Source organism: Podarcis melisellensis, assembly GCF_964234715.1.
Source record: "Podarcis melisellensis genome assembly, chromosome: 10".
NCBI classification, from domain to species: domain Eukaryota; kingdom Metazoa; phylum Chordata; class Lepidosauria; order Squamata; family Lacertidae; genus Podarcis; species Podarcis melisellensis.
This window is the reverse complement of record NC_138542.1, coordinates 2826387-2851235: the sequence shown is the minus strand read 5'-3', so window position 1 is coordinate 2851235 and position 24849 is coordinate 2826387. Positions and strand designations below refer to the sequence as shown.

At 45.0% G+C, this 24849-nt stretch overlaps 2 protein-coding genes across 3 annotated transcripts; one reads left to right on the top strand and one right to left on the bottom strand.

Moving 5' to 3' along the window:
- Position 1: 1 nt before the first annotated feature.
- HSPA14 (heat shock protein family A (Hsp70) member 14) lies at positions 2-14735 on the bottom strand. The gene is made up of 14 exons (XM_081927759.1): positions 14583-14735; positions 11303-11383; positions 11136-11218; positions 10668-10716; positions 9614-9707; positions 9412-9502; positions 8142-8246; positions 7306-7467; positions 6014-6169; positions 4982-5084; positions 4260-4475; positions 1803-1976; positions 1122-1192; positions 2-178 (listed from the first exon to the last, which is right to left on the bottom strand). The coding sequence occupies exons 1-14, from the start codon at positions 14637-14639 to the stop codon at positions 100-102; spliced, it is 1521 nt and encodes a 506-aa protein (XP_081783885.1). The 5' UTR covers positions 14640-14735; the 3' UTR covers positions 2-99.
- Positions 14736-14901: 166 nt separating this feature from the next.
- CDNF (cerebral dopamine neurotrophic factor) lies at positions 14902-23910 on the top strand. Of its 2 annotated transcripts, none has more exons than XM_081927898.1 (4): positions 14902-15050; positions 19900-20027; positions 21083-21224; positions 23630-23910. In XM_081927898.1, exons 1-4 carry the CDS (start codon positions 14939-14941, stop codon positions 23806-23808), a joined length of 561 nt encoding a protein of 186 aa, XP_081784024.1. In that variant the 5' UTR covers positions 14902-14938; the 3' UTR covers positions 23809-23910. The 2 variants fall into 2 exon arrangements, with proteins under 2 accessions (XP_081784024.1, XP_081784025.1); XM_081927899.1 differs by lacking the exon at positions 14902-15050 and adding an exon at positions 16775-16898.
- Positions 23911-24849: the final 939 nt, after the last annotated feature.

The window sequence follows — 24849 nt, the reverse complement described above, 5'->3', positions numbered from 1 at the left end:
ATTTTCATTGTATTGTATTTATTGTATTGTACACATGGCATCACTCACTTAGAACCCGGTTTTAGGTAACAATAAAAAAAAGGACCTTCTAAATTAAGACTACGATGCCACTTCTACAGTAATGGCTTCACATTTTCCGGTATCTTGATCTGTACAGGAAACGTGCAGTGATCCATCCCTAAGAAAAGAGAGATTTTTATAGTGTGAACATCTGGAGACTAATTGCACCCTGAGAGGGGATGAATAGGTCTCAAAAACTAAGCTCCCACGTTGGATGTCCCCATCATTCCTCCGTGGAATTCTTTGATTCAGCTGACAGGTGTGGGGAGCCCCATCACCCAGAAAAAATGCTCTCATTTGTGGGGAACCTGTGGCTTTCCAGCTGTTGGATTCCCAGCATTCACTCGCCACGGGGAGCGTGGCCAGCACTCAGGAAAGAAGAGAGGTGTGATCCAGCAACATCCCCATCCCTCTCTTAACTGAAAAGGAAAGGGGCAGCAGAAGGGAATGTTAACCAGAGCACCCCACAGTTCAAAGAACGCTTGCCCACTGATCTGGGAAAGAAAAAGCACCCCTGATATTCCAGAAGTTTACTTGATCCACAGTTCTCCCCAATACATCAACACCTGATAAGTGGGATTTCTGCAGTACCTTGAAAAGTAAGGTAAAGGGACCCCTGACCATTAGGTCCAGTCGCGAATGACTCTGGGCTCATCTTGCTTTATTGGCCAAGGGAGCCGGTGTACAGCTTCAGAGTCAAGTGGCCAGCATGACTAAGCCGCTTCTGGCGAACCAGAGCAGCGCACGGAGATGCCATTTACCTTCCCACTGGAGTGGTACCTATTTATCTACTTGCACTTTGACATGCTTTCAAACTGCTAGGTTGGCAGGAGCTGGGACCGAGCAACAGGAGCTCACCCCGTCACGGGGATTCAAACTGCAAACCACCTGATTGGCAAGTCCTAGGCTCTGTGGTTTAACCCACAGCGCCACCTGCGCCCCACCTTGAAAAGTAGATACTACCAAAAAGCTACAACAGAAAAACCCAAGTTCTGAAAGATGGACATTTCACATGTACTTGATATGCTGAACCAAAGTTGTAGTATTTTGGTTTTCAGTACCTTTTCATTGTGAGAACAGTTAGAATATCATGCAGACCACCTTCCTTTATATCTAAATCCTGGAGGACAATCTGCTTAAAACAAAACAAAACATTAAGATCCTTTGTCATCTGCATCTTATCTATTTTAGCAATTTTAACTGTCAAAACCAAAGAAATGCAAGTGAGATCAAAATCAAAATTAAAAGCAAATTAAATCAAAAGCACTTTGATTTAAACCATTTCCTCTACATTGCCATATACAAAAGCTAAAATATAAAATATTGAGCTACAAAGTTTCAATGTAATTTCAGAAAAATGTTTTTCTAAGGCAGACAAAGCACGCTCTGAAAAAACTAGTGAATCAGTTTGTAAGGCTAAAGGGAGTAATGAATTAGCATGTATTTCAACACAGGTGAGCAACTTGCAGTCCCTATATTGTTTACAATTTTAATTCAGATTAACCAAGTTACTTGATAGTTTTTATCTGCTTTAAATGTTTTTTTAAAAAATGTTTTTTGTGCACCCACCCTGCTCTAAAAATACCGTGGATGTGTTTACAACATTTTATAAGGTAAGGAATTTAAGAGGCAAAAGCTTCAAATGCCTAATGAACATACAAATAAGATTTGTGACACTGAAGTATGCTTTTGAGTAAACACGGGGGGAAAACAAGCGTTATTTTCTATTGATATTTCTTCACCTGTGCAAATCTGTTGTCCTCTTTTATGGGGATCTTTTCCAGAGACTCGTATAATTCTAGACAGACAGAGGAGTTGCTTCCTGGGGCTTGTAGAGTATGCTGTCTTCGAGCTGGCAAAGGGGTTCCTGATGGGAAGACCACCACAAATTTATCAGCCCCTGACTGATCCATTGCCTAAGAAATAAGAGAGATGAAGTTGGGTATATTAAACTTAGAGCAATCAATAGACAAGAAGGATGAATTGTATGCCTATTCCATGTTATCCCGTGCGCTCTCTGAACGGAGCAACGAGGCTGCAGAGGGACGGCAGGGCACAGGAGGGCTCTGAGCCACGAGCGCAGTGAAAACCAGTAAAAAAGTTTTTTAAAAGGCTGCTGGGGACAGGAGGGCACGGGATGAGGGAGAGGGGGAAATTACGATTCTCGCAGCGTCTCAGCTGATCCGCTGAGCAGGACTTGGGCCATTAGCTGTGTAAAGCAGCAAAGAGGGAGAGAAGGAGCAAAGCGGGAGAGGAAAGGAGCTGCTCACACTGCTGTAAGTGGCTGCTGTCCGGTTGGCTCCTTTAAAGCAACAGTGCTCTTTCCCTCCCCCCTCAGCTCGCCGAAAAGCTCCTTTTCCACACACCCCACGCGAGCTCCTTCTCCCCTTAAACCCCTCTCCTGCATCATTAGCAGCATCCTTCTCCACATACCCCACGCGTGTTCCTTGTCCCTTGAATGCTTTTCCTTCCCTCCCCACTTAAAACGTGGTTACAAAGCATGGATCCTCAGGATTTTTGCACTGCGTCACCCCAAGTTCACCATCAGATCACATAGCATATCCATGGCTACAGCCTGCACCAAAAAACACACCCACACCCACTGTTTCATGGGGCTGCAATGGCGCAAAAACGTGGTTACAAAGCATGGATCCATGTGGATTCTCAGGATTTTTGCATTGGTCTACCCGAAACTCACCGTCAGATCACGTCTGTGGCCACAGCATGAACCACAAAAATCATACATCCACTGTTTCGTTTAGAATATTTTTTTCTTGTTTTCCTCCTCTAAAAACTATGTGCGTGTTATGGTCAGGTGCGTGTTATAGAGCGAAAAATACAGTAACTCTTATGTAACAACACACACCCATTTCCTTATAAATGAATAATGGTATAAAGAACTGAAGATTACTGACCAAACAATGGGAAACAAGCGTGCCTCTGGACCTCAAATTCAGTCTCATACAGAAAAAATAATAATTAGGACTCCATTGCGCTCGTTTATGAAAGGACTAAGACATTGAGCTGCTGGAGATAAAGCTTCTCTAAAACACAGGTTTGTACAATGTCCTATATTGATAAATTTTGGGCAGAAGGTAATAGAGATGATCAACATGACTGTACGGAATAATCAAAATTTGCAGAGGAAAATATCCTTTTGAATTATATACCCAAAACACATGGAATCTAACAAAGGGAGAATATGAATGGACTACCTGTGTCCTCATTATGGCAAAAAGACAGGTATTAATGAACTGGAAAAATTTAAGTGGCTTATTTTCACGCCTGAAGATATGGACAAACCCATTACACTTAAACAAACTGCGTGCAAACACGGCCAAATTTAACAATATTTGGAATTAATTTTTCTAAATACCGTATTAAGTTAAAGTCTGGTTAACTACAAAAAAAATCTTTTTTTGTAATGTATATAATATTTTGTTGTTCTGTTGTTTTCTACATAGCTATTTCTTTTTTCTTCTTTTTTGTCATATCTTACTCTCTGCACATGTAATTATGTACTTTTTGTTTTTTAATGAAGAATATAATGTAAAGAAAAAAGAGATATGCAACATAAGCACTCTGCAGAAAGGACCCCAAATCTTAAGGCACCACAATGTGTTACAGCAGGTGCACTGCGACGACAGACAGGAAAACATTACAGCAGAAACAGTGACCCTTGAGTAAAAAGGAGGAGAGATTTTAAATATGATTCTGTATTTATTCATGCTACTAGTCAAATCCTATGTTGAAATAATTTATGGATCAGATGTGAAGGTGAAATAGGTGGCCAAATTAAATTTTTTTAATGAATTGGATTCATTTGATAGACTCCTAATTAAATTTAAAAATATGAAAGTTTACTGTTTATGTTGGCGTGTTAAGATGGCCTGTCAATTCTGGAATCTTAGGGAATCCTATTCAAATACTTAGTCCTTCAATTAAAAACAAAGAGTTCTGAATGGCAAATATATGAACTGTGCATCAATATGAAATAACGAGTTTCAGTCTCTCACTTATTTACTTTAATTGCTACTTAAGTGACCCCAAATCTCTTTCAGGAAAGTTTTCACATTAAAACCTAAACCCACAAAGGTAGCAGTGGTGGAAGATAGTTAATACAGATTAGGGAGGGAGCTCTCTTTCTAATTCTAAGCAAGAGATATAAAGACATTCATTCATTTAATTTGCTTGCTTACCTTGACTAAGATATCTTTGGCAGAACATTCAATAGGCAGTATCTCATCATCTAAAAATGTATTTTCTCTTCCTAGCAAGATCCCAGCTTCCATGGCAGCCCCAATGGGAATGACCTCATCTGGAGGAATAGAGTTCAGCAATTCAACACTAGGGAAAAGTTCTTTGATCAACTGCTGCAGTTTTGGGATTCGAGAAGATCCGCCACAGAGAACTACCTAGAGGTAATTAAAGCATTAATAGGACAACAGCCAAGATGGACCGGTTAGGCTTTTCAAAGGGTACTTGTGTATGCAAACTTTGCAAACACACACACACAGAAAGTGGGGGGAAACAGATGTTCAGACTTATTATCCTGGCTTGTTAATTGGCATTAAGTTATAGTCCCCCACCCCCGATGCACAACCACTCAGATGTAATGGAGAGCAGTGGCTTCAGGAATTAAGCTGTGAAGCAGCACTTGAGAGGAGGGGAGCAGCTAGGGAGTAGCGCTGGGTGATACCTGGATTTCAACCAGATATATCACCAAGCTGTGAAGCAGCACTTGAGAGGAGGGGAGCAGCTAGGGAGTAGCGCTGGGTGATACCTGGATTTCAACCAGATATATCACCAGCTAAACATAGCAATATACTGATATATCACGATGTATGTATTTCCTACATATTCATCAAAACAAGAATTTCAAGAATGACTTCAAAATAAACCAAGTTATTTGTATTGTTACCTTATTGATATCATCTGCTGTAAGTCCAACTTGCTTCAAGAGCTTTTTGATGGCTTCTAGGCATTTGTTAAAAAGCGCAGAGCAAATAAGTTCAAATCTGGCCCTGTGTTGTTAAAAAAACAAGCACATCCATATCTGTTCTTCCACAGGGAAAAGTTTGCAGAGAAACCCAATACAGTAGTATAATATTAAACATGGAGCTGCCCTCAGTTTCTGATGGCTCAGAAACGTCAGCTGCTCCAAAATGAAGCAGCCAGAAGAGTGAGTGGCTGGGTTTCCATTTAGAACTTGCAAAACGCCAGCTTCAAAAGAGCTGAGCGCGCTTGCCAGTTTGCTTCTGAGCCCAATGCTCACATTGGTGTTTAAAGCCCTGAATAACTTAGGCCCGATACCAGAAAAATCAGCCCCTTCCCTACAGATCCTCTTGGGTGTTCAGATCAGTGGACGGGGCCCTCTTAGGTGTTCCACTACCCTAAGAAATCCTGGGTGGGGTGAGAGGCTAGAAGAGGGGAATATTTGTGGCAGCCCTTAAACTGCGAGATTCCTTCTGGCACCTTCAATGTACCTCTTTACCCCAACTTCATATACTGCCATATGTTTTAACCAATTTTAATATTTTCATTTTAAATGGTTGTAACCCACCTCCCTGGGACCTCATGGGGAAGAGAGAGTAAGAAATCTAATAAATAATAATTTTCTTGCCCATGAAAAGGAAAACAGTTGCCTTTTTATAAATACATTCCATATGGAGAGTAGCCAACTATCACAATCATTACCTTATGTGGGGGTTACATCCTGGTGATCGTGCATATAGCCAAAATCTCCTATTGTCAACATCCCCTTTCCCTGCGCTCTCCCAAGCTGAGTGTATCAGTAGTTAGGACTGCCAACATCTGCCCCCCTCCAGAAGCTGCTCCTATTTTTAATTTTATTTTTCTGCCAAGCATCTAAAGCTAAATTCACGCAAGTTAAATTTAAAGTATGTCATGGAAAACAATGCTGCACATGCAGAGATTCAGGAGTAGATCTTACCTAGACACATTACAGTCAAAATCCAGCCCATCATACAGGGAGTCAACGAAGCAGTTGGCACTTCCGAGTGTCGATAGTGAATGCTTTGCCACTTCAGCACTGTTCATGAGCTTCATCATGGCCCTGGAGTTTTCCCTCACATCATATTTATAAGATCTACGGGGTTGTTGTTGTTGTTTTACAAAAAAAGTATTATTAACCATTACAGAGAACCTACTCAGTAATACTGGCCATCATTTACCCTAGAAGTTGGGGGGGAAGGGTGGATCCTGAAATTTATCATGTTTTTCAAATTCAAAGTATAAACATTATATGCATCTACTCTTGACAGCTGGGGATGTATGGTAACTGAAAGAGGGGAGGTTCTTTTGAGTAAGTATTCATGAAGCACAAAGGCAAACATTAAGGCTCTGACATCTTAGTGTTGTGCTTAACTCTCATGTTGAAATCAACAGAATTGGGAAATGCTTTGTTGTTGTTGTTTAGTCGTTTAGTCGTGTCCGACTCTTCGTGACCCCATGGACCAGAGAACGCCAGGCACCTCTGTCCTCCACTGCCTCCCGCAGTTTGGTCAAACTTGGAAATGCTTAACTTCGGCTATATCTACCCCAACTTTCCCATGCTGCTTGTAAGTGATATCTATCAGGATCTTTCAAGAATGTAAGTATGAAACAAAGGATCTAACAGCCTTGCAAGTCCACAAAAGTCACTGGCCCTAATAATAATAATAATAAATACAAGGCTGCTTGCCCTCTCATAGTTACATTAGTCATTTGTGGCCTGAAAAGAAAAAAAAGGGAGGAAACCATTGTTTGCAAAGCTTCCATCTAGTTGCCTGGAGACAATTCTTACTCACCTCAGACAACCTGGTAAATAGCTCTTTACAAGATTGGGATTATTTGCAAATTGAACTAAGAACCAATGTCAAATTTACAGTAACAACCTTTCCCCAAAACATTATGTGAATGTACTGTTTGTCTTATTTCAACATCGTAGACCTTTAGAAGTTGTATATTTTTTTTAAAAAAACCTCACTATTTTTATTTCCAGAAGTTTTCATTTTGAGAGAATGTTTTAAAAATCCTGTTATATATGTTGTGGGCCCCCAAGTGATATCTTTGCACCCAGAGGGTGGATAGAAATGTTTTTCACAAATAAATGTATTGTATATCAGTCAAAAAAATCTGTTACAAAATGTGCTGGCAATTTTCCATACTGTGAAATTAACAGCAATGATTCCTTACTACACATTTATAAAACACCACATACTATTTAGGATCTAGAGAACTTACCTTTGAAACTCAGATGCTAAATGTTGTGCTAAGGCTTCTGTGAAACAAATGCCACCTATACTATCATCTGTGTTCGTGGAAATAACACGATAAAGTCCACTATTGACTTCAATAACCGTGATAGAAAGGGATGTTCCTCCAAGCTTGTACACCAGCACATTGCTTCCATGCACACAAAATAAAGAAAAGGAAATCAGTATGCCTTGCCTCATTAGCATCAATACTAAAAGCCTTTATAGCAGATTCTCAGGACAATGACAACTGTGTCTCAAAATGACCTCCTGGTATCAGTGCCACTGCTGCACTCCATGGGGCAGAAGCGAGGTCAGGGAGGTTCTCCTAGTGCTCTCGCACTTCACACTGCCCTGGCCCACCCTGAAATGAAGTCTGCTTTGGTTTCCTGCCTTTGCCACTTGTTTAGCATCTCCTGAATTAAAAAATAATAATGTTGCAAAGGACTTGGATTTTCTTATTTACAGCAGTCTAGGATCCCTCTGGCTCAGATTCAGCAGAGAATTCTGCTCCATGAACTGAATATTCCTGAGGAGAGCAGCTCCTAATACTCCCTCCCATGCTGTTCCAGGGGGTTCCCCAACCTTCTAAAGCAGATTTTCAGCTTCACGAGGACCTACAGAGGGAAGGAAACCATCAAAAATTCCCTTCTGCCCAGGGAAGCATTAAGTTCACAAAGGTCCATACCACACAACCCTAGAGCCTACTGTTTAAAACCAAGGCTGTAATCCTGAAACTAGGATTAAGTCCTGTTGAGTTTTATATCTGTGTAAGCATACTTGGGATTGCACAGGGGAAATGGTTACTTAAAGACCAATTATCACCTTTTTCCACTAGGTGAATCTTGCCCAATTCCATAAGCCAGCAGAGCTGCAGATGGTTCATGAATTAACCGAAGAACATTAAGCCCAGCTGCAGTAGCAGCTTCTCTGCAATAAAGACACAATTTAGATTAGTACGTCACTTTAGATTGATGCCTTCTTTCAACATAAAACAGCAAAATACCTTATTTTGGTATAGCTGGTCCCTGTCCCTGCAACACCACCACAAACACCTTACAAAACATTGCCAAACTGCTACAAGACATACAGTAAGCATGCCAAGAGACATTTTACTTAAGCGCAGATAGGCACATTGTGGTAGGAGAATAAGCTGCCTACCTATGTTTGTTTATGCAAATTGAACTTGAAGCTCAAAAAGCTCAAACCAGTACAGGAAATGTGCACACGTTTCTCTTTGGAGACCTTGGTGACTATGCAGTTAGCAATGTCTGAACACAAGGAATGGGAGGATGCATGAGAGTCAGGACCAGGCCTGACATGCAGTAGGGTAAAGTGATCAGGCGGCATCAAGAATTGGGAACAGGTGGAGGCACAAATGAGTGCTTCTATGATGCAGCAAGCCTTCAGCTGGCATGTCTGAGCCCTTTCCTATTTTATACAGTGCTCTGCACTGAATGGTCCACTCCTAATGCAGAATGTGTACCATGGCAAGAAGAAAGGAATAGGGGCATCAAACTGGAAGTGAAGATGCATGCTAGTCCTGGCGAGTGAAAATTGGCCAGGAAAGATGAGGCCACTGCTGGTAAAGGTTTTCAGTTCCTCCTAGTGCTTGGTAGTCATAAATCTGTGACTATCTGGCCTCTGCTCAAGATACCAGCTTCCATGGAAGACTGACCTACAACAATGTCCCATAAGATGGCTATTTAGGAACTACCCGTATGGCAGCTATAAGCTCATGTGGTTGTCTATCATGTGGCTACAAAGTGAGCCAAAAGTTATCACAGACCCGCCACTCAATTTCTGAGTAGTTTTAACAGTCCATTTACCGTGTGGTAGGAACCTGAATATTGTTTTCTCCCCATGGTGCCAGAACCTCTAAGCAGGAAGTTCTTAAACCATTACAACAAGTGATGCTATTTCACTGAAAGAGTCCAATTAGATGAGAATTGAGCTACTCCAGGTTAGCACCATGTGCTTATGGTTGAGCTGAGATGTTGAACCCAGATCTTCCAAGTCCAAATGCCTCCTGTCCAGACATCTCAAATTCCCACAAATACATTTAATAAAAATAAGCTGAAAACTGTATTCTCACCCAAGGGCATTCTTCTGTTTGTCTCCGAAGTCAAAAGGTACCGTAATCACAGTGTCATTAACATCTGAGCCCAAAGCAGACTGAGCCGTTTCTAATACAAAAATATATCGTATTGTGAGTACAAGCAAATTCAATTTATAGGTATATGTACCACTTTTTATTCTGGGGAAAGAGTTTAAAAATGTACATTTTAATATCATACCTTTCATTTTACTGAATATAAGCTTTGCAACATCTTCTGGGGAAACAAGTTTGCCATCTATTTCATAGTTTAGTTTTCCATTCTTTTCAATGACCTACAAATGAACATACAAATATGACTCTCTCTCAGCTTATCTGTTATAAAAGATTCTGCAAGATTCCTTTCATCTGATAAATGATTTAGAAAGCAAATATTACACAAACATCCAAGGTCTGCTCCCAAGGGTTGGTGACACTCTAGAACAAATGGGGAGGGGAAGGAGGAGGAGTCCACTAGCATTGCACTGTATCCCTCCAGCAGGCACAAGAGTAATCTTCGGTAAATAATCTGCTGAATTGCAGATATAATGGTTCAGTAGTTTTTGTGCTAGGTTCCTGTGCTAAGCTAATTGGGGGTGGGGTGGAAGAGAACTCAATGGGAGTTGCTTGCCTCCCCCAAAGGCAATGGGATTAGAGAACTAAGTGAAATCATTCCCTCTAATTACAAGCTTGACCTGTCAGTCACAACAGACAGGTCTCCTGCTATTTAACATTATATAACACCACTGGGTGCTGTCATTAGGAAACCTGAAACAAATTGTCATCAGTTTGTTGCTTGACACCCAACTCTATTTCTTTGTGACATTAGAATCAGGTCTGCCTAGGCCAGTGTCTGGACGTATTGCTGGGCTGGATTAGAGTGAATCAATGAACTGAGACTGCACTCATAACTTCAAGGCTGAATTGCTGCCATGTAACCACTGTGGGGCTGCCCTCATCTCCGGTCTGGAAGCTGCAGCAAGTCAGAAGACCACAGTCTGTGGCTGGGTTTGCCTTCCACCAACATATAACACCAGTACTAAGAGAGCTGCACTGGATGTCAATCTGCTACCGGAACAAATTTAAGGTTTCATTTTTACTGTATAAAGCCCTTTTATACAGCGGTTTGGGTTTTTTTTGAGAACTATTTTATTTGGTTCTGCTTGTTGTATGTCACTATGGTATTTGTGCAACGTTTAGCAGTTTATAAATACTAGTAGTAATGGGAGGAAAACAAGAAGTAGCTTCTTACTTACTGAACATTTACTTTCTGCAATGTACTTCTCAGCTTGTGGGTCACCAGAGCTGTCAAAACAAGAGAAATTGACATGTACTTAAACAAAAAAACACCCCCCAAAATTTACATTTATATTTTCAGCACATAAGAATTGTGTTTAATGAAGTCCTCCATAATCTTTAATTGTTCAAAGCTTTGTTTATGCATTTAAGCATGATATCAGAGTTTGGACTTTTTAATTCTTAATAATGGGGGGAAAAATTCAAAACAAAACCAAGTTACATTCCAGAATAACTCGCTTTAAATTTTGTTAAATAAAATACATACTGCTTACAAGAGACTTTTAAGCAGCCTGCTTGCATATTTAAGCCTGGTAACAAGATTTGTACTTACATGCCTGTTTTTATACATTTTTGTTTAACAATCCCATTCTGTCAGATAAACCCACACTAAATCCCAAAATGAAGTTCACTATTACTTTCCGCACCTTCTCCCGAGAATCTGCTTCACTTTCACCACTGTATTTGAAAGATTTCTCACTCTGTTTTGTTTTGCTGCCAGACCAACAACCTGGAAATAATTTTAAAAGATTTGTTAAAAAACAACAAAAGTACCACCACTTTTTCTTCAAATTTATACTGGGGAAAAAGTTACCTCTTCGTTTTCTGAAAATGCAACAACAGCAGGTGTAACCCTATCACCTGCATCATTGGCGACAACATCTGCACGACCATCCTGAAGAAGCAACATACACATGGAGTAGAATGATTAAGTATAATGCTCATTGACACAGAAATTAAACACAGTAAGTCATTACCACTTGGAAACCCCAGAAAATACTATCATTTTTTAATACAGGATCCCTTAATTTTGTTTGTCCAGCAGAGGCTAGATTCTGTTCTTGACGATTACCTTACCACGGAATGAACAGGGTAAATTTTGTATAAAGACAAATAATGTACAAAGGAAACTCTTGTAAATGGAAGCTTCTATTCCAATATGTACTGGGAATAATACAGTATAACAGGATCCTTTTGTTTGTTGATTTGTTTTCCAGCTGCTCTAGATTGATGGCCCACCCCAAACCATAGTTAACGAAGAGTGCTGGACCCGCATGTAAGCCATAATTAAAACAAACTAAGCTTCATAAGCCAACAACAAATCATTACTTCAGTTTGGCAGTAAATTGGCCATAGTTAAGCTAGCAGGGTTCACAAATACTACTAAACTGTGATTTCATAATATAAGAAACTACAGCTTAGCATTATGTACAAACCAGACCAATGCATATATTTATCCAGCAAAGTGTCATTCAAGTAAACTGATGGAAATGCATTTTACAATAAGCACATAAGCTTTCTTTTATTTATGTGAGATGCTCTACACATGGCTCTCAATAACACCCATCACAATCCCGATGCACACAAACTCTATGCAAAATACAGTGGTGCCCCGCAAGACGAACGCCTCGCAAGACGAAAAACCCGCTAGACGAAAGGGTTTTCCGTTTTGGAGGCGCTTCGCAAAACGAATTTCCCTATGGGCTTCCTTCGCAAGACGAAAGCCCATAGGGAAATCTCCAGGGACAGCGGGGAAGTGCAGCGCGTCTTCCCCACTGTCCTCGGACCTCCTCCGAAGCCTGGCGATGGGGCGGAGAGCTCTCCGCCCCATCGCCAGCCTCCTCCGAAGGCTTGCGGTGGGAGGAGGGCTTTCCTCCCTACCGCCAACATTCAGAATGCTGTTCTGAATGTTGGCAGTGGGGAGGAAAAACCCTCCTCCCACCGCAAGTCCCGGGAACAGAGGAGAAGCGCTGCGCGCCTTCCCCTCTGTTCCCGGACCTGTCCTGAAGGCTTGCGGTGGGAGGAGGGCTTTCCTCCCCACCGCCAACATTCAGAATGCTGTTCTGAATGTTGGCGGTGGGGAGGAAAAACCCTCCTCCCACCGCAAGTCCCGGGAACAGAGGAGAAGCGCTGCGCGCCTTCCCCTCTGTTCTCGGACCTGTGCTGAAGGCTTGCGGTGGGGAGAAAAGCCCTTCTCCGCACCGCCAGCCTGGCAAGCGGTCTCCATAGGAACGCATTAATTGATTTTTAATGCATTCCTATGGGAAACCGTGCTTCGCAAGACGAAAAACTCGCAAGACGAAAAAACTTGCGGAACGAATTAATTTCGTCTTGCGAGGCACCACTGTAACTGAAGAGACAACTGAAGTGACACAGGCTGTGAACCACTGTTGCCAGCATCTGTCTGTCTTGAAATACAATGGAGTGTGCCTCCGCCAAAACAAAGCAGATGACCAAGTGAGTCATTTTTTTCTCCAAAAAATATGGTCTATGATGAGTCCACCCACTCAGCAACAGAATGAGATGGCAGAGTCCAGAAGCAGCAGAACAAGGATGTCACATTGCAGGAAAGATGACCTGCAACTTGCAGACTCAAAGGAATAACCACCACAGTTGTAAAAGAAATAACACACAGCTGGAGCCCATCGGGATGGTATGGCGGAAGGCAGCGAGACAAACAGTGGATGGAGGCAACCCTTGCCTGGTTGTTAACAAGATGGTCAACCCCAACCTGCCTGCCAAGGGGAGGGGTGAGGTTGGGGGACAATGTCCCATCTAGCCCAGCATCCTGTTCCCACAGCGGCCCACCACATGTCGATTGTGGGAAACCAGAGGGCAGGACATGAATGAGCTTAAGATCAGTACATCTGGCTGCTAACCAGAAGGTTAGTGGCTGGGTCCACCCAGGGACGGCTGTGGGAAGGATTCCCGCATTGAAGGGGCTGGACTAGATGATCCTCTGAGTCTCCTCCAACTTGACAATTCTATGATCACTTTCTCCCCTCTCCCCATTTCCAGCAACTGGTATTCAGAAGCATGAGTGTGGGTGGCCCTGTGGTCTTAACCTCTTGGGCTTGCCATTCGGAAGGTTGGTGGTTCAAATCCCTGCAACGGGGTGAGCTCCTATTGCTCTGTCCAACTTCTGGCAACCTAGCCGTTCAGAAGCACACCAGTGCAAGTAGATAAATAGGTGCCACTGCCGCAGGAAGGTAAACGGCGTTTCCGTGCTCTCTAGTTTCAGTCATGGTGTTCCATTGCACCTGAAGTGGTTTTGTCATGCCGGCCACATGACCTGGAAAGCTGTCTGCAGACAAACACTGGCTCCCTTGGCCTGAAAGCGAGATGAGCGCCACAACCCTATACAGTGGAACCTCGGGTTGCGAATGTGATCCGTGCGGGAGGCACGTCCGCAACCCGCAGCGCTGCGTCTGCGCACATCACAATTTGGCGCTTCTGTGCATGCGCAAAGCGCAATTTAGAACTTCTGCACATGTGCTGAAACCCGGAAGTAACCCGTTCTGGTACTTCTGGGTTTGGCGCTGTGCGCAACCCGAAAACGTGTAACCTGAAGCGTCTGCAACCAGAGGTACCACTGTAGTTGCCTTTGAGTGGACTTAACCCTCCAGGGGTCTTTCACCTTTACCTCTTCAGAAGCATTTGCTGCCTCCCTTTTGTAGTCAAACCTTTTCTAACTCCACCGCTGCCTCCTGGGGGGCAAGTGCTTCCACGGAGCCCAACGCTTTGGGCCAGAGGGCTGTGGTCTCCTCTTGCAGGGAGGGCTCTTAAGCACAGGGGACCCCGGACTCTCTCCTGATTAGGGTGATTAGGATTAATCCAATTTGTATGCTGCCCTTCAACCAGAACAAACCAATAACGTCCCCCTCACACAAACAAATTCAGGACACAAATCTAATAGATAGTTACAACGGCAGCAATAACTGTGATTTAAAGGCTTCTGGCTACTCCAACGTCCTCCTCAAACCCCGCTCTAGCCACTCAACAGCACTACCTCGCCCAGGAAACGAAAATTATTATTATTATTAAAATTACATTTATTTATTTTCCCCTGCCCCCCCCCCCAACCGGCCGCGCACCTTATAGGCGGCCGCGCACGCGCAGCTGCTGCCCAGGTGGACCCCGATGGCCGCCATTGATCCGCCGTCGCCGGGAGACGTCTTACCCACAGTGCACCTCGGGCCAGGCTGAGTCAGCGCATGCGCGTGCCGCTTCCTCTCCCTCCGCCTCCCGGCGTGCAGCTTTCTTTCCCCGCCCCAACTCAGCTGCAACAGCCAATCAGCAGCCGCGTAAGCCCGGGCCTGCTTCCGTAACCGGAAGAAGCGCACAGACGGAGGTAACGAAATGAAAAAAACATTTAAAAAAGGCGTCTCGGCGTGACGTTCCGCGGTGGGCGGGCGGAACTCTCGCGAGATCAGGTGCCGCAGACGCAGCCATGTTGCGGCCGCCTCGGCCGGGGCGCCTCTCTTGCTTCCTCGCCGTGGCGCTCGGCCTCGGCCTCGCCTCCGCCTCTAGCCCCGCGAGGGGCGCAGAAGCTCCGTGCGAAGGTGAGGGGCTGGGGGGGGGGAGGCTGCGGGGTCACGACCCACGAAATAGGGGGCGGGGAGGGACCTGAGAGGAGCGCATGGCAGTCCCGCACGCGCACGTGTGCACGCACATACACGTGAATCTGTACATCAGCCTGTGCTTGGCTCTCCGGAGCTTAAAGGCAAGACCTTCCGCACACACGCACGTGAAAAGAGAGAGGGAGAAGAGACCCGGAATACGGGACGAAACCCAGGACGTGGCATTTCTCATTGGAATATGGGACAGGCCCACTTGATACGCCACACGTAGAGGAAAACACGCGACACACAACCACACATCCGTTTGGTCTGAGGTTTAAAGGGCTCCCACTCAGCCGCCAGTGTGCTGTGTTATGGTATGTGCTTTTGTGTTGTAAAGCCACCCTGTGATCCTCAAGTGAAGGGCAGTTTATTAAATAAAATAATAAATAAAAAATGCCTGTTTGTGTTTGTTGCAGTTCTTCTAAATGGTGCAAAATTGGAACGTTTGTTTTGCTAAGCTTGCAGCTGTGGCACAGTACTAACTCTGCTGTCAATGTTGCTGTTGATGGGACCCCCTCAAACAGTGCGATTTACATTCGGGCTGGACCATTTCCCCCCTTTTTTGCTGCTTTTTAAATGATAGCTTTTAAGTAGATCTGCATGTCAAAATACAAGATTTGGACAAACTCAGCCCTCCAGCTGTTTTGGGACTACAACTCCCATCATCCCTGACCACTGGTCCTGTAAGCTGATGGGCATTGTAGTCCCAAAACAGCTGGAGGGCCGAGTTTGGCCATCACTGGGTTATATGTTGATGCTCTGCAGAAGCCCCATTTTATTTCATAAACGTATACACCACTTGATTGTAAACCTCAGAGGTTTACAAATAGTATATGTATATGTACAGTGGTACCTCGGGTTACATACACTTCAGGTTACATACACCTCAGGTTACAGACTCCGCTAACCCTGAAAGTGCTTCAGGTTAAGAACTTTGCTTCAGGATGAGAACAGAAATCGTTCTCCGGCGGCGCAGCGGCAGGAGGAGGCACCATTAGCTAAAGTGGTGCTTCAGGTTAACAACAGTTTCAGGTTAAAAATGGACCTCCAGAATGAATTAAGTACTTAACCCAAGGTACCACTGTATAAGGGAGGGGATAGATGGATTTGTTTTCATTCATGTTTTCATTATGTATTTAGAGTTTTTATTTTGTATTTTTATGCTGTGAGTAGCCCTGAGATCTTTGCATGGAAGGCAGAATACAAATCTAATAAATAACAACACACCCTCACTGAGAACTCAGTTATATGTAAGGAACTAGGTTTTGAATGTTTTGAGCTTTCAGAATAGGATCATGGTTCAAAATAAGGGTCTTGTGAAACAGGTGATGAAACACCAGCTCCTCATTCGTATTGGCAACCTAAGGGCAGGGGATTAAAAGCACCCCTTTAGCAAGTGTGTTTTCAGAATCAGCGTACGTCCACTCAGAAGGGATTGGAGTATCAGAGAAACTCATGACATGCTCTAGAGCCCAGTGTGATGGTCCTCAGGATTTGAACCCATGATCTGCAGTGAAGTAAAAGCACCACAGCATAACTTAAGTGAGCACACTTTCCCTGGGCCTTTAACAATGTCCAAATCTGCTGGATGGGTGCATGGTGCAGCATGAATCAGGGTCCTTCTCAACTGCGGGGTGGGGTGGGGATAGCTGTTTCTGCTGTCCTGGAATTAGACCCAGGAAGGGGCTCACTGGTTCACACAGAAGGACCGATTCTTTCCCATTAAAGAACCAGAGAAAGCCAACTACATGATCGAGAGCTGTTGCCTGTGGCCGTCCACACTATTTGGTATGATAAAACATAGATCATAACTTTCTCACTGCTAGTGATAAAGCTACCCTATAGGTAGCAAACTTGTCTGCACAGGCCAGCAACCACTTACCGTATTTTTCGCTCCATAAGACGCACCAGACCATAACACGCCCCTAGTTTTTGGAGGAGGAAAACAAGAAAAAAAATATGCTGAATCTCAGAAACCAGAACAACAAGAGGGATCGCTGCGCAATGAAAGCAGCAATGCCTCTTGCTGTTCTGGCTTCTGGAATAGCTGCGCAGCCTGCATTTGCTCCATAAGACGCACACACATTTCCCCTTACTTTTTAGGAGGGAAAAGTGAGTCTTATAGAGCAAAAAATACGGTAGTTTTCAAATCATCTGATTGACCTTTTATGAAATTATGAAACAAATAAAAGAACCTACCTCTAGAGGAACTGGACAGAAGAATTAAGTACTGGATATTTCTAACTGCGTTTTTGTAGTTTCTTCTACAATATGGGGAAAGTGAACTTCATTTACTGTTGATTTTAATAATTTTAAAATGTTTCTAATTTTTTTACTATCTTTATTGATAACCTTAATATTTATTGTAAACTGCTTTGAGGTTTCATTCCAGTCAAGTGATAGATGAATTGTGTCAAATAAATAAACAAACAAAATGAATTAAATGTCCTCTTTGGCAGTAGCGAGAAATATTTTTTTTTATTTTTCACATAAGAGAGAAGATCACTTGTGTGTATAAGGCTCAGTGTGCATATCCAAGCCCTCTTCCGAAAATGATGTCCATCTATAAGCAAGAGAATCACATTGTTTTTATTTGCCTGTATAGAGGAGGTGACTTGAAAGGCTTTTGGGGGCAGAAAAGCAGCCTATGAATATAAGTCAATAAAGATTGCTTGTGGGCTTTCTTCACTGTTCGCTGACTCCTTTAAGTCCTCTGCCTCCTGACAACTTTCTGGCTTTTTCTGGTAGCCATGATGGGTCAGTGTAGGGGCCAGATCCTGCCCAAGAGTCACCAACTTCCCCCCCCCCCTCCTTAATGCCAGCCCTGCACAGTAACAGCAGGGCTGTCCTACAACAGGGGCAGGGAACTCCAGGCGCCAAAGGGAGGATTGTCAAACTGGCAACTCAAACCCTCCAACATTCCTCAGGTGAAAATAGGGACATTTCTCCCTCCCCCCCCCCCAATTTCTCTCTTGCCCTCTGCAAAGCATGTCCTGTCAGAAGAAGGGTGAGTGCCCAGTGGTGGAGCTGGGTGCTCTGGCACCCAGAGGGGCACACATACTGTGCACCCGGGGCAGGTGATCCATCCACGGGGGTGGGGCGATCTGCCCACGGGACCTATCTCGACGCAGCGATCCTCCCTGGGGTGGATCTCGGTAGGGCTGCGCGATCCTCCCTGGGGGCTGCCCGCCCCGCGACTCCCAAGCCTACAGCAAGCGAGGGGAAGGGGGAGAGCTGCAGCAGCCACTTTGCTGCTCGCTGGGCTCGGCGGAGTTGTGGGCGGGGGGTGCATGCCAAATGTCACCCCCTTCAGGATGACACCCGGGGTGCCCCGCGCCTGCTTCCTATGCCTCTGTGAGTGCCAACACCGCTATGGGGACAGTACACATACCCTCCACTGTCCTGAGAAAACCCCTTAGTCCCGATTTTATTTTATTCTTCAGAAGATTTACAAACAGAAAAACACCCAAAAAATAAATTTAGAAAGGGGCAAGATTAGCCGTGGACGCACAAAGCATTTTTTGTTTAAAGCAAGACTGCTCTTCTGCCCCTTTCTTCCCTCCCAGGGCAACCCTGCCCTTGGCCTGCCTCTCAGAGCATCATGCCAGGCTGGGCTCCTCTCCTGCCTCCAGCAGCCGCTATGAGTTGCCCAAGTGAGGAAACTGGCAGCACTGGCCATGGAGAGGCCATGGGATGCTGGCTTGCAGTCACCACTGCTGCCACCCAGTCGCTCAGGACTAGCACTCGCTCATCCATTGGCAGTGGCAGCACTGGTGGGAGAAATGGGGACATTCCAGGATCAAATCAGAAGCTGGGATGGAAAATAGGGACACTTGGAGGGTATGGCAACAACCGTTTTATGCTTGTTCAATGCACACATGGTTGTGCACATCGCTACAACCTGGAAGTGGCTGGAAAAGGGGGCAGCACGGGCTTACACACACTCTGCCAGCTTGCATGGGGGCCAGGAATGCACACTCCCCCCTGTGCAAATTGTGTGCACCTGGATTCCTTAGTGTGTGCCCTCTTGCTTGCCCTAATGAAGAGATCTGTGAGGGGTGGGGGTTGAAGCATCAGACTTTTGTGTGGTTGCAACATCATCTACTGAAGAAAGATTATTATTTAAATTTATGTTAAAAAAAGGCCTGGGATAGTTCAGCTGGCAGAGCCTGAGACTCTTAATCTCAGTTGTGGGTTTGAGGTCCATGGTATTGCAGGGGGTAGGACTAGATGACCCTCAAGGTCCCTTCCAACTCGGATTCTGTGATCTTTCGTTCCACCTCCTTTTGTCTGTGGCTTCACAACGGAGGCAAAGGCCTGGCCGGGGTGAGGGGAATGAGGAGAATACCCAGTCCCACCCTTACACCAATTTTTCCATTTCCCCCCAATTATTTCCAAAAAATATGGGCAAATGTGCCCCCCTGTTTTTCCCCTCCCCACCCCTCCAGGCCTTCTCATCTCTAGCCCTGCCCAGCACTTCTGTCTGACCCCTGGAATGCCCCCTGGAATGCCCCCTGCTGGCTGCTGTCCTCAGGGGAAAGGCAAGGGTCTTTCCCTGGGACACAGTGATGAGTAGGGTGCCTAAGTGGAGTCACTGGAAGACAATAATAAGCATCTCAGCATGGGGCCATTTCCTGATCAGATGTGCATGCGCTGCAGGAATGGCAAGCCATTCTGTGTGAAGTTAGTCATTTTAAAATTTATTTTCAACTTTGTTTTCTGTTGATCTTTTTGACCAAAGCACTCTGGATGTGTCTGTTATTTTATATTTTACCTTTTTCTTATACAGTGTGTCAAGATTTTTTGAAAAGATTTTATAGTTCTTTAAAAGAAAAGCACTCTGATTTCTCCATGGCTTCTATTGAGAATGAATTAGTCAGGAGCTGCATGAACACAAAAGGAAAAGAAAACCGCTTGGTATGATTTTGTACTCTTTTCCCCCTTAGGAATGTTTCCAGTGCTTAGGCTGTGTACACACTTTACTGTAAAAGCACATTCACAGCCTGGGACTTTGCAGTCAAACATAACTATGCATGAGTGCCAGTTAATGCATGAAGGGTAAGACTGCACATTAGATTCCTAGACTCTGCCAAGTCACCCCCCCCCTTTTCCAATGAGGGAGGAAGTGGAGCTTTCTCTCCCTGTTCCCTCTCTCTCCATGCCATGTAACCAACCAAGGAAGACATGTCAGGGCAAGCTCCAACCTATCTTTCTGTATTTTCTACTCATGAGTATTCTGCCTGTGCTCTTCTTGCTGCTATTTGGATAAATGCGTGAATCCGACCTTTGGAATGTTTTGTAAGTAAAGCATTTCAAGCTTAAGAGTGTGTGGTCTGTTCATTGCAGGAGGGGTAGAGAGAGGGGAGTGCTTTGCAAGAGGACTAAAAGGGATATATAAAAGGTTTGGGCAGTCTACATTCCTATACTTCACTGTCCTGCTTGACTTTGTGAGCTTAAACTCTGCAACTAGGGGCTCTCTCTTGCTAGAGAGTTAGTTTAGTCCCACGCTTTGAATCCAGGCACCTGGCCGATTCCTTTGTGATTCACCCCACACAAGTGGGTCACAGGGATTCTATTCCCCCCCCCCCCACAAAGCACATTCTTTTTCTCAAAGAATTCTGGAAACTGTAGTTCTCCCCTCACATAGCTATAGTTTCCAGCAACAAGCTACAGTGCCCAGAATCGTTTGAGGAGCAAAATGTGCTTTAAAGGTAGAGTGCATGCATGGGAGAGGAGGAAGTGGGAAGCCACTTTCCCCCAGGGAAGCAGGAAGAATCAGAGCAAACTGCAATCAGGCTTCCCAAAGATTTGCTCCAGTTGTTCCAGTTAGAGCTAAAGAGCAGGTTTTCTAGCGGAAAGCAGCAGAGCAAAGGCAGAACCACTTGGACCCCTGCTTTCTAGGCATGAGGCAAGCAGAAGTATGAGTGAGCCCTGACTCTGCACTGGTACTGACAAGATTTCTATTCTTGTAGTGCTACTACATCGGAGCCACAAGTGATGCAGCAACCAAGATAATTGGTGAAGTCAGCCGCCCAATGAGTGCTCACATACCTGTGCCAAAGATCTGTGAGAAGCTGAAGAAAATTGACATTCAAATCTGTGAGCTCAAATACGGTATGATGAAATCCCTGTGCAAAACAGAGGAGGGCATAACAAAATAGGCATATTGGAGACAAAGGAGCCCAGGTTCAGACATGGCACTAAACCAAACCATGGCTTAGCTCTGGGCATCTTCAGGATCTGGGAAGAAGAGAAGCAGCTGGGATTTGTGCTGCACGGACTCACTCATTCGCACTTGGCCATGCTCTGCAAATGGGGCGTGGAAATTAGAACCTAGACTCTGTGATTGGCAGCAATGAGAGGCTTTTTCTATTGCTATTTTCAACATGGGAAATTATGTTTTTTCAAGAATGTGGTAGGCTGAAGAGAGGGCAGCCAGGTTGCAATCCAAGGCACACTTACCTGGTAGCAGGGCCTTTTTTTAACCAGAATGCGCTGGAATGGCGTTTCAGCACCTCTCAGCTGGGCCCTGGAAGTGGGGGGAGAGACCTGACCAGCCTCAGCAAAGCCCCCTTGCACCTCCGGCTCACAAGGACATCCTGTACGGGCTCCAGAATGGGTCCCCTTGTGACCTGGATGTTCAGCGGAGCTTTGCTGAGGTTCTTCAACCTCCCAGCTAACAGCTGACACACAGGAAAGCCCCACCTCAGCTGAGCAAGCCCCCCCCCTGCTCTGAGCCAGAGGGGGAAGCTCATTAAGGTGCTCAGCTGAGGCGTGGAAGCTCCCCAGGCCTCAGCTGAGCAGCCTCAACAAGCTGCAGGCTTGCGAGGAGACCCCCTTTCCAGCCAAAAGAGATCCTCTTTGGGCTCTGGGGTGGTCTTTGAGGGAGGTGTGTTCCAGCACCTTTTCATCTAGACGAAAAGCAGTGCCTGGGAGCATATGCCATGAAATACAGTGGAACTTACTTTTGTTTAAACATGCACAAAATTGCTTGGGCTTTTAGTTCAGGCTCTCCTAGTCACTATGCAGATTTCAGGTTGTACCCAGGGCTGCTGGAGCAAAGAATCAAGTTATAACTTATCCTTCACATTTTTGAAAATATAATTTCTATCAGTTAGAATGAGGACTAATAAAAGAAAGTGCTTCTTTACACAACATCCATCATTGTCCTGGCCGGCACATTCGCAGAAGAGCAGCCAATGAGCTGACAAGACTCCAGCTGTTGGGATGAAATCAGGCCAGTTCTTTATGGGCTACAGAAGGGAGGGTGCAGGTCAGCATGGCAGTAGCGCCAGGATCGGTTTGCCATCAACTCACCCACTGCTGGTGGAATGGGATCCGCTGGGTTTGGACCAACCATACCACAGTGCTGAACCCTGTTGTGGTGCAAGCCAAGCTGGCAAGGTCTGCCTGGGCAGCCGGGTGAGGATTCCCACCAGGCAGAGACCCAACCTGAGCTTGTGGCATGCCCAGGCAAATCTGCCCCTCAGGCCCCTTACAGATACCTGGCTTCACTGTTGATCTTGCCCAATGCCGTTCCCACCCCTATACATACAACGTTATTCCCCCTAACAAAAAACAACAAAAAGGGTCATGTGTTTTACTGAGGGAATGGTGGAAAAACTCCCATCCAAGAGCCTATCGGGTTGAGAGAAAAAATTCCTTTCCAGCCCTGTCAACCAGCAACCCAGATCGCTCAGTAAAGGCTCTAAGCTAAGCAGGGGCACCAGCTCCTGGGGGCCGAGCCCTCCCCCTAACATTTTTTGGGTAGCAGTGTCCCCCCTAATGTCCAAAAGCAGCTCCAATGGCCAACTCCTCCTCCTCCTGCCGCAGAGGGGAAGGAGCGTCGAAGCCGCCTCCCGCGGGTGGCAGCCCCAGGAGAGGAGGACCGCTGGCCATTGAAGCCACACGGCCAACAACTTTGGCTTCTCTCCTCCAGACATCCTGAAGTCACGCACAATTGCCCTCACAAGCTGGTGCCTCTGAACCTGAGGGTTAAGCTGGTGGAGCAAAATGGCCCTTAACTCTGAAGGGGAAGCCTTACATAAGCCTGACTCCCCTCAACCTCCCATGGGGGCCCAAAGATTCAAGGGAGAATCTGTCCCGTTGACCCCTGCGGAAATAAGATGTGGACGGGACTCGCCTCATTTTCTGGGCCAAACTGCCCCGCGTGGATTGGGCCCAGAATGGAACACATGGAATTCACTGCTGCAAAGATGCAGTGGTGATCTGTATCTTGGATGGCGCTTAGAAAGGAGTGGGGGAAATAATAGATCTGTCGAAAGATATTAGGTTTGGTAACCAAATATTCATGGGGGGGTATACCAAGTGCGAGGGATTCCAGCCCACCTTCCTTCCTAGTGAGGTTCCATGGGCATCTGTCTGCCTGCTGGAGGCGCCTTGAAGCATGAGCAGGCTAGCTGGAAAAGCAATATTCTCCTTGAATATTCTCATGGGATCATGAGCTCCTTGTCTATAATACCACAAATAAAATTAATAGAGCTTGTTTGTTTTTACAGAAATGGAACTGGATTTAACAGCGGTAGATCTCTCTAAGATGAAAGTGGCTGAGCTGAGGAAGATCCTGGACAGCTGGGGAGAAGTGTGCAGAGCATGCATTGAAAAAACGGACTTTGTGGATCGGATTAGAGCACTTGCACCAAAACATACAGCTGCATCTTCCAGAGCTGACCTCTGATGGAATGCCTGATCTTACTTCATGCAGCTACATCTCTAAGCGTAAACCCTGAAATATTAATAGTTACAAGGAATTTGTTATAAATAAATGTTAATAGAAGTTCCTGGGCCTTGAAATACTTTTGTGGTAAAGTATAAAGAGAACTTGAGTAGATGAGAAAAATAAGGCACAAAAGAGCTGTGATCCTACACACACTTACCTGGGAGTTGTTCTTGGCATCTGTCTGTGTAGGGTTTACTCTGTAGCATTTTCTTCCCCTAAAAATGTCCTCCGTGGACTTCAGTAGGACTTACATCTGAGGATTCATAGAATAATAGAATATTAGAATTGTAGAAGTGGAAGGGACACCAAGGGTCATCTAATCCAACCCCCTACAATGCAGAAATCGTGGCTAAAGCATCCATGACAGATGGCCACCCAACCTCTGTTTAAAAATCTCCAAGGAAGGAGAGTCCACCACCACCACCCAAGGGAGACCATTCCACTGTTGAACAGCTCTTACCGTGAGAAAGTTTTTCCAAATCTCCTTTTTGTAACTTGAAGCCATTGCCTCGAGTCCTACCCTCCAGAGCAGGAGAAAACAAGTATACTCCCTCCTCCATGTGACAGCCATTCAGATATTTGAAGGTTGCTACCACACAATTGCACTCACTTCACACACTAGCAAGGTTATGCTTAAAATTCTACAAGGCAGGCTCAAGCAGTATGTGGACCGAGAACTCCCAGAAGTGCAAGCTGGATTTCAAAGGGGCAGAGGAACCAGAGACCAAATGGCAAACATGCGCTGGATTATGGAGAAAGCTAGAGAGTTCCAGAAAAACATTTCCTTCTGCTTCATTGACTACGCAAAAGCATTTGACTGTGTCAACCACAGAAAACTATGGCAAGTTCTTAAAGAAATGGGAGTGCCTGATCACCTCATCTGTCTCCTGAGAAATCTCTATGTGGGACAAGAAGCTACAGTTAGAACTGGATATGGAACAACTGATTGGGTCAAAATTGGGAAAGGAGTACAACAAGGCTGTATATTGTCTCCCTACT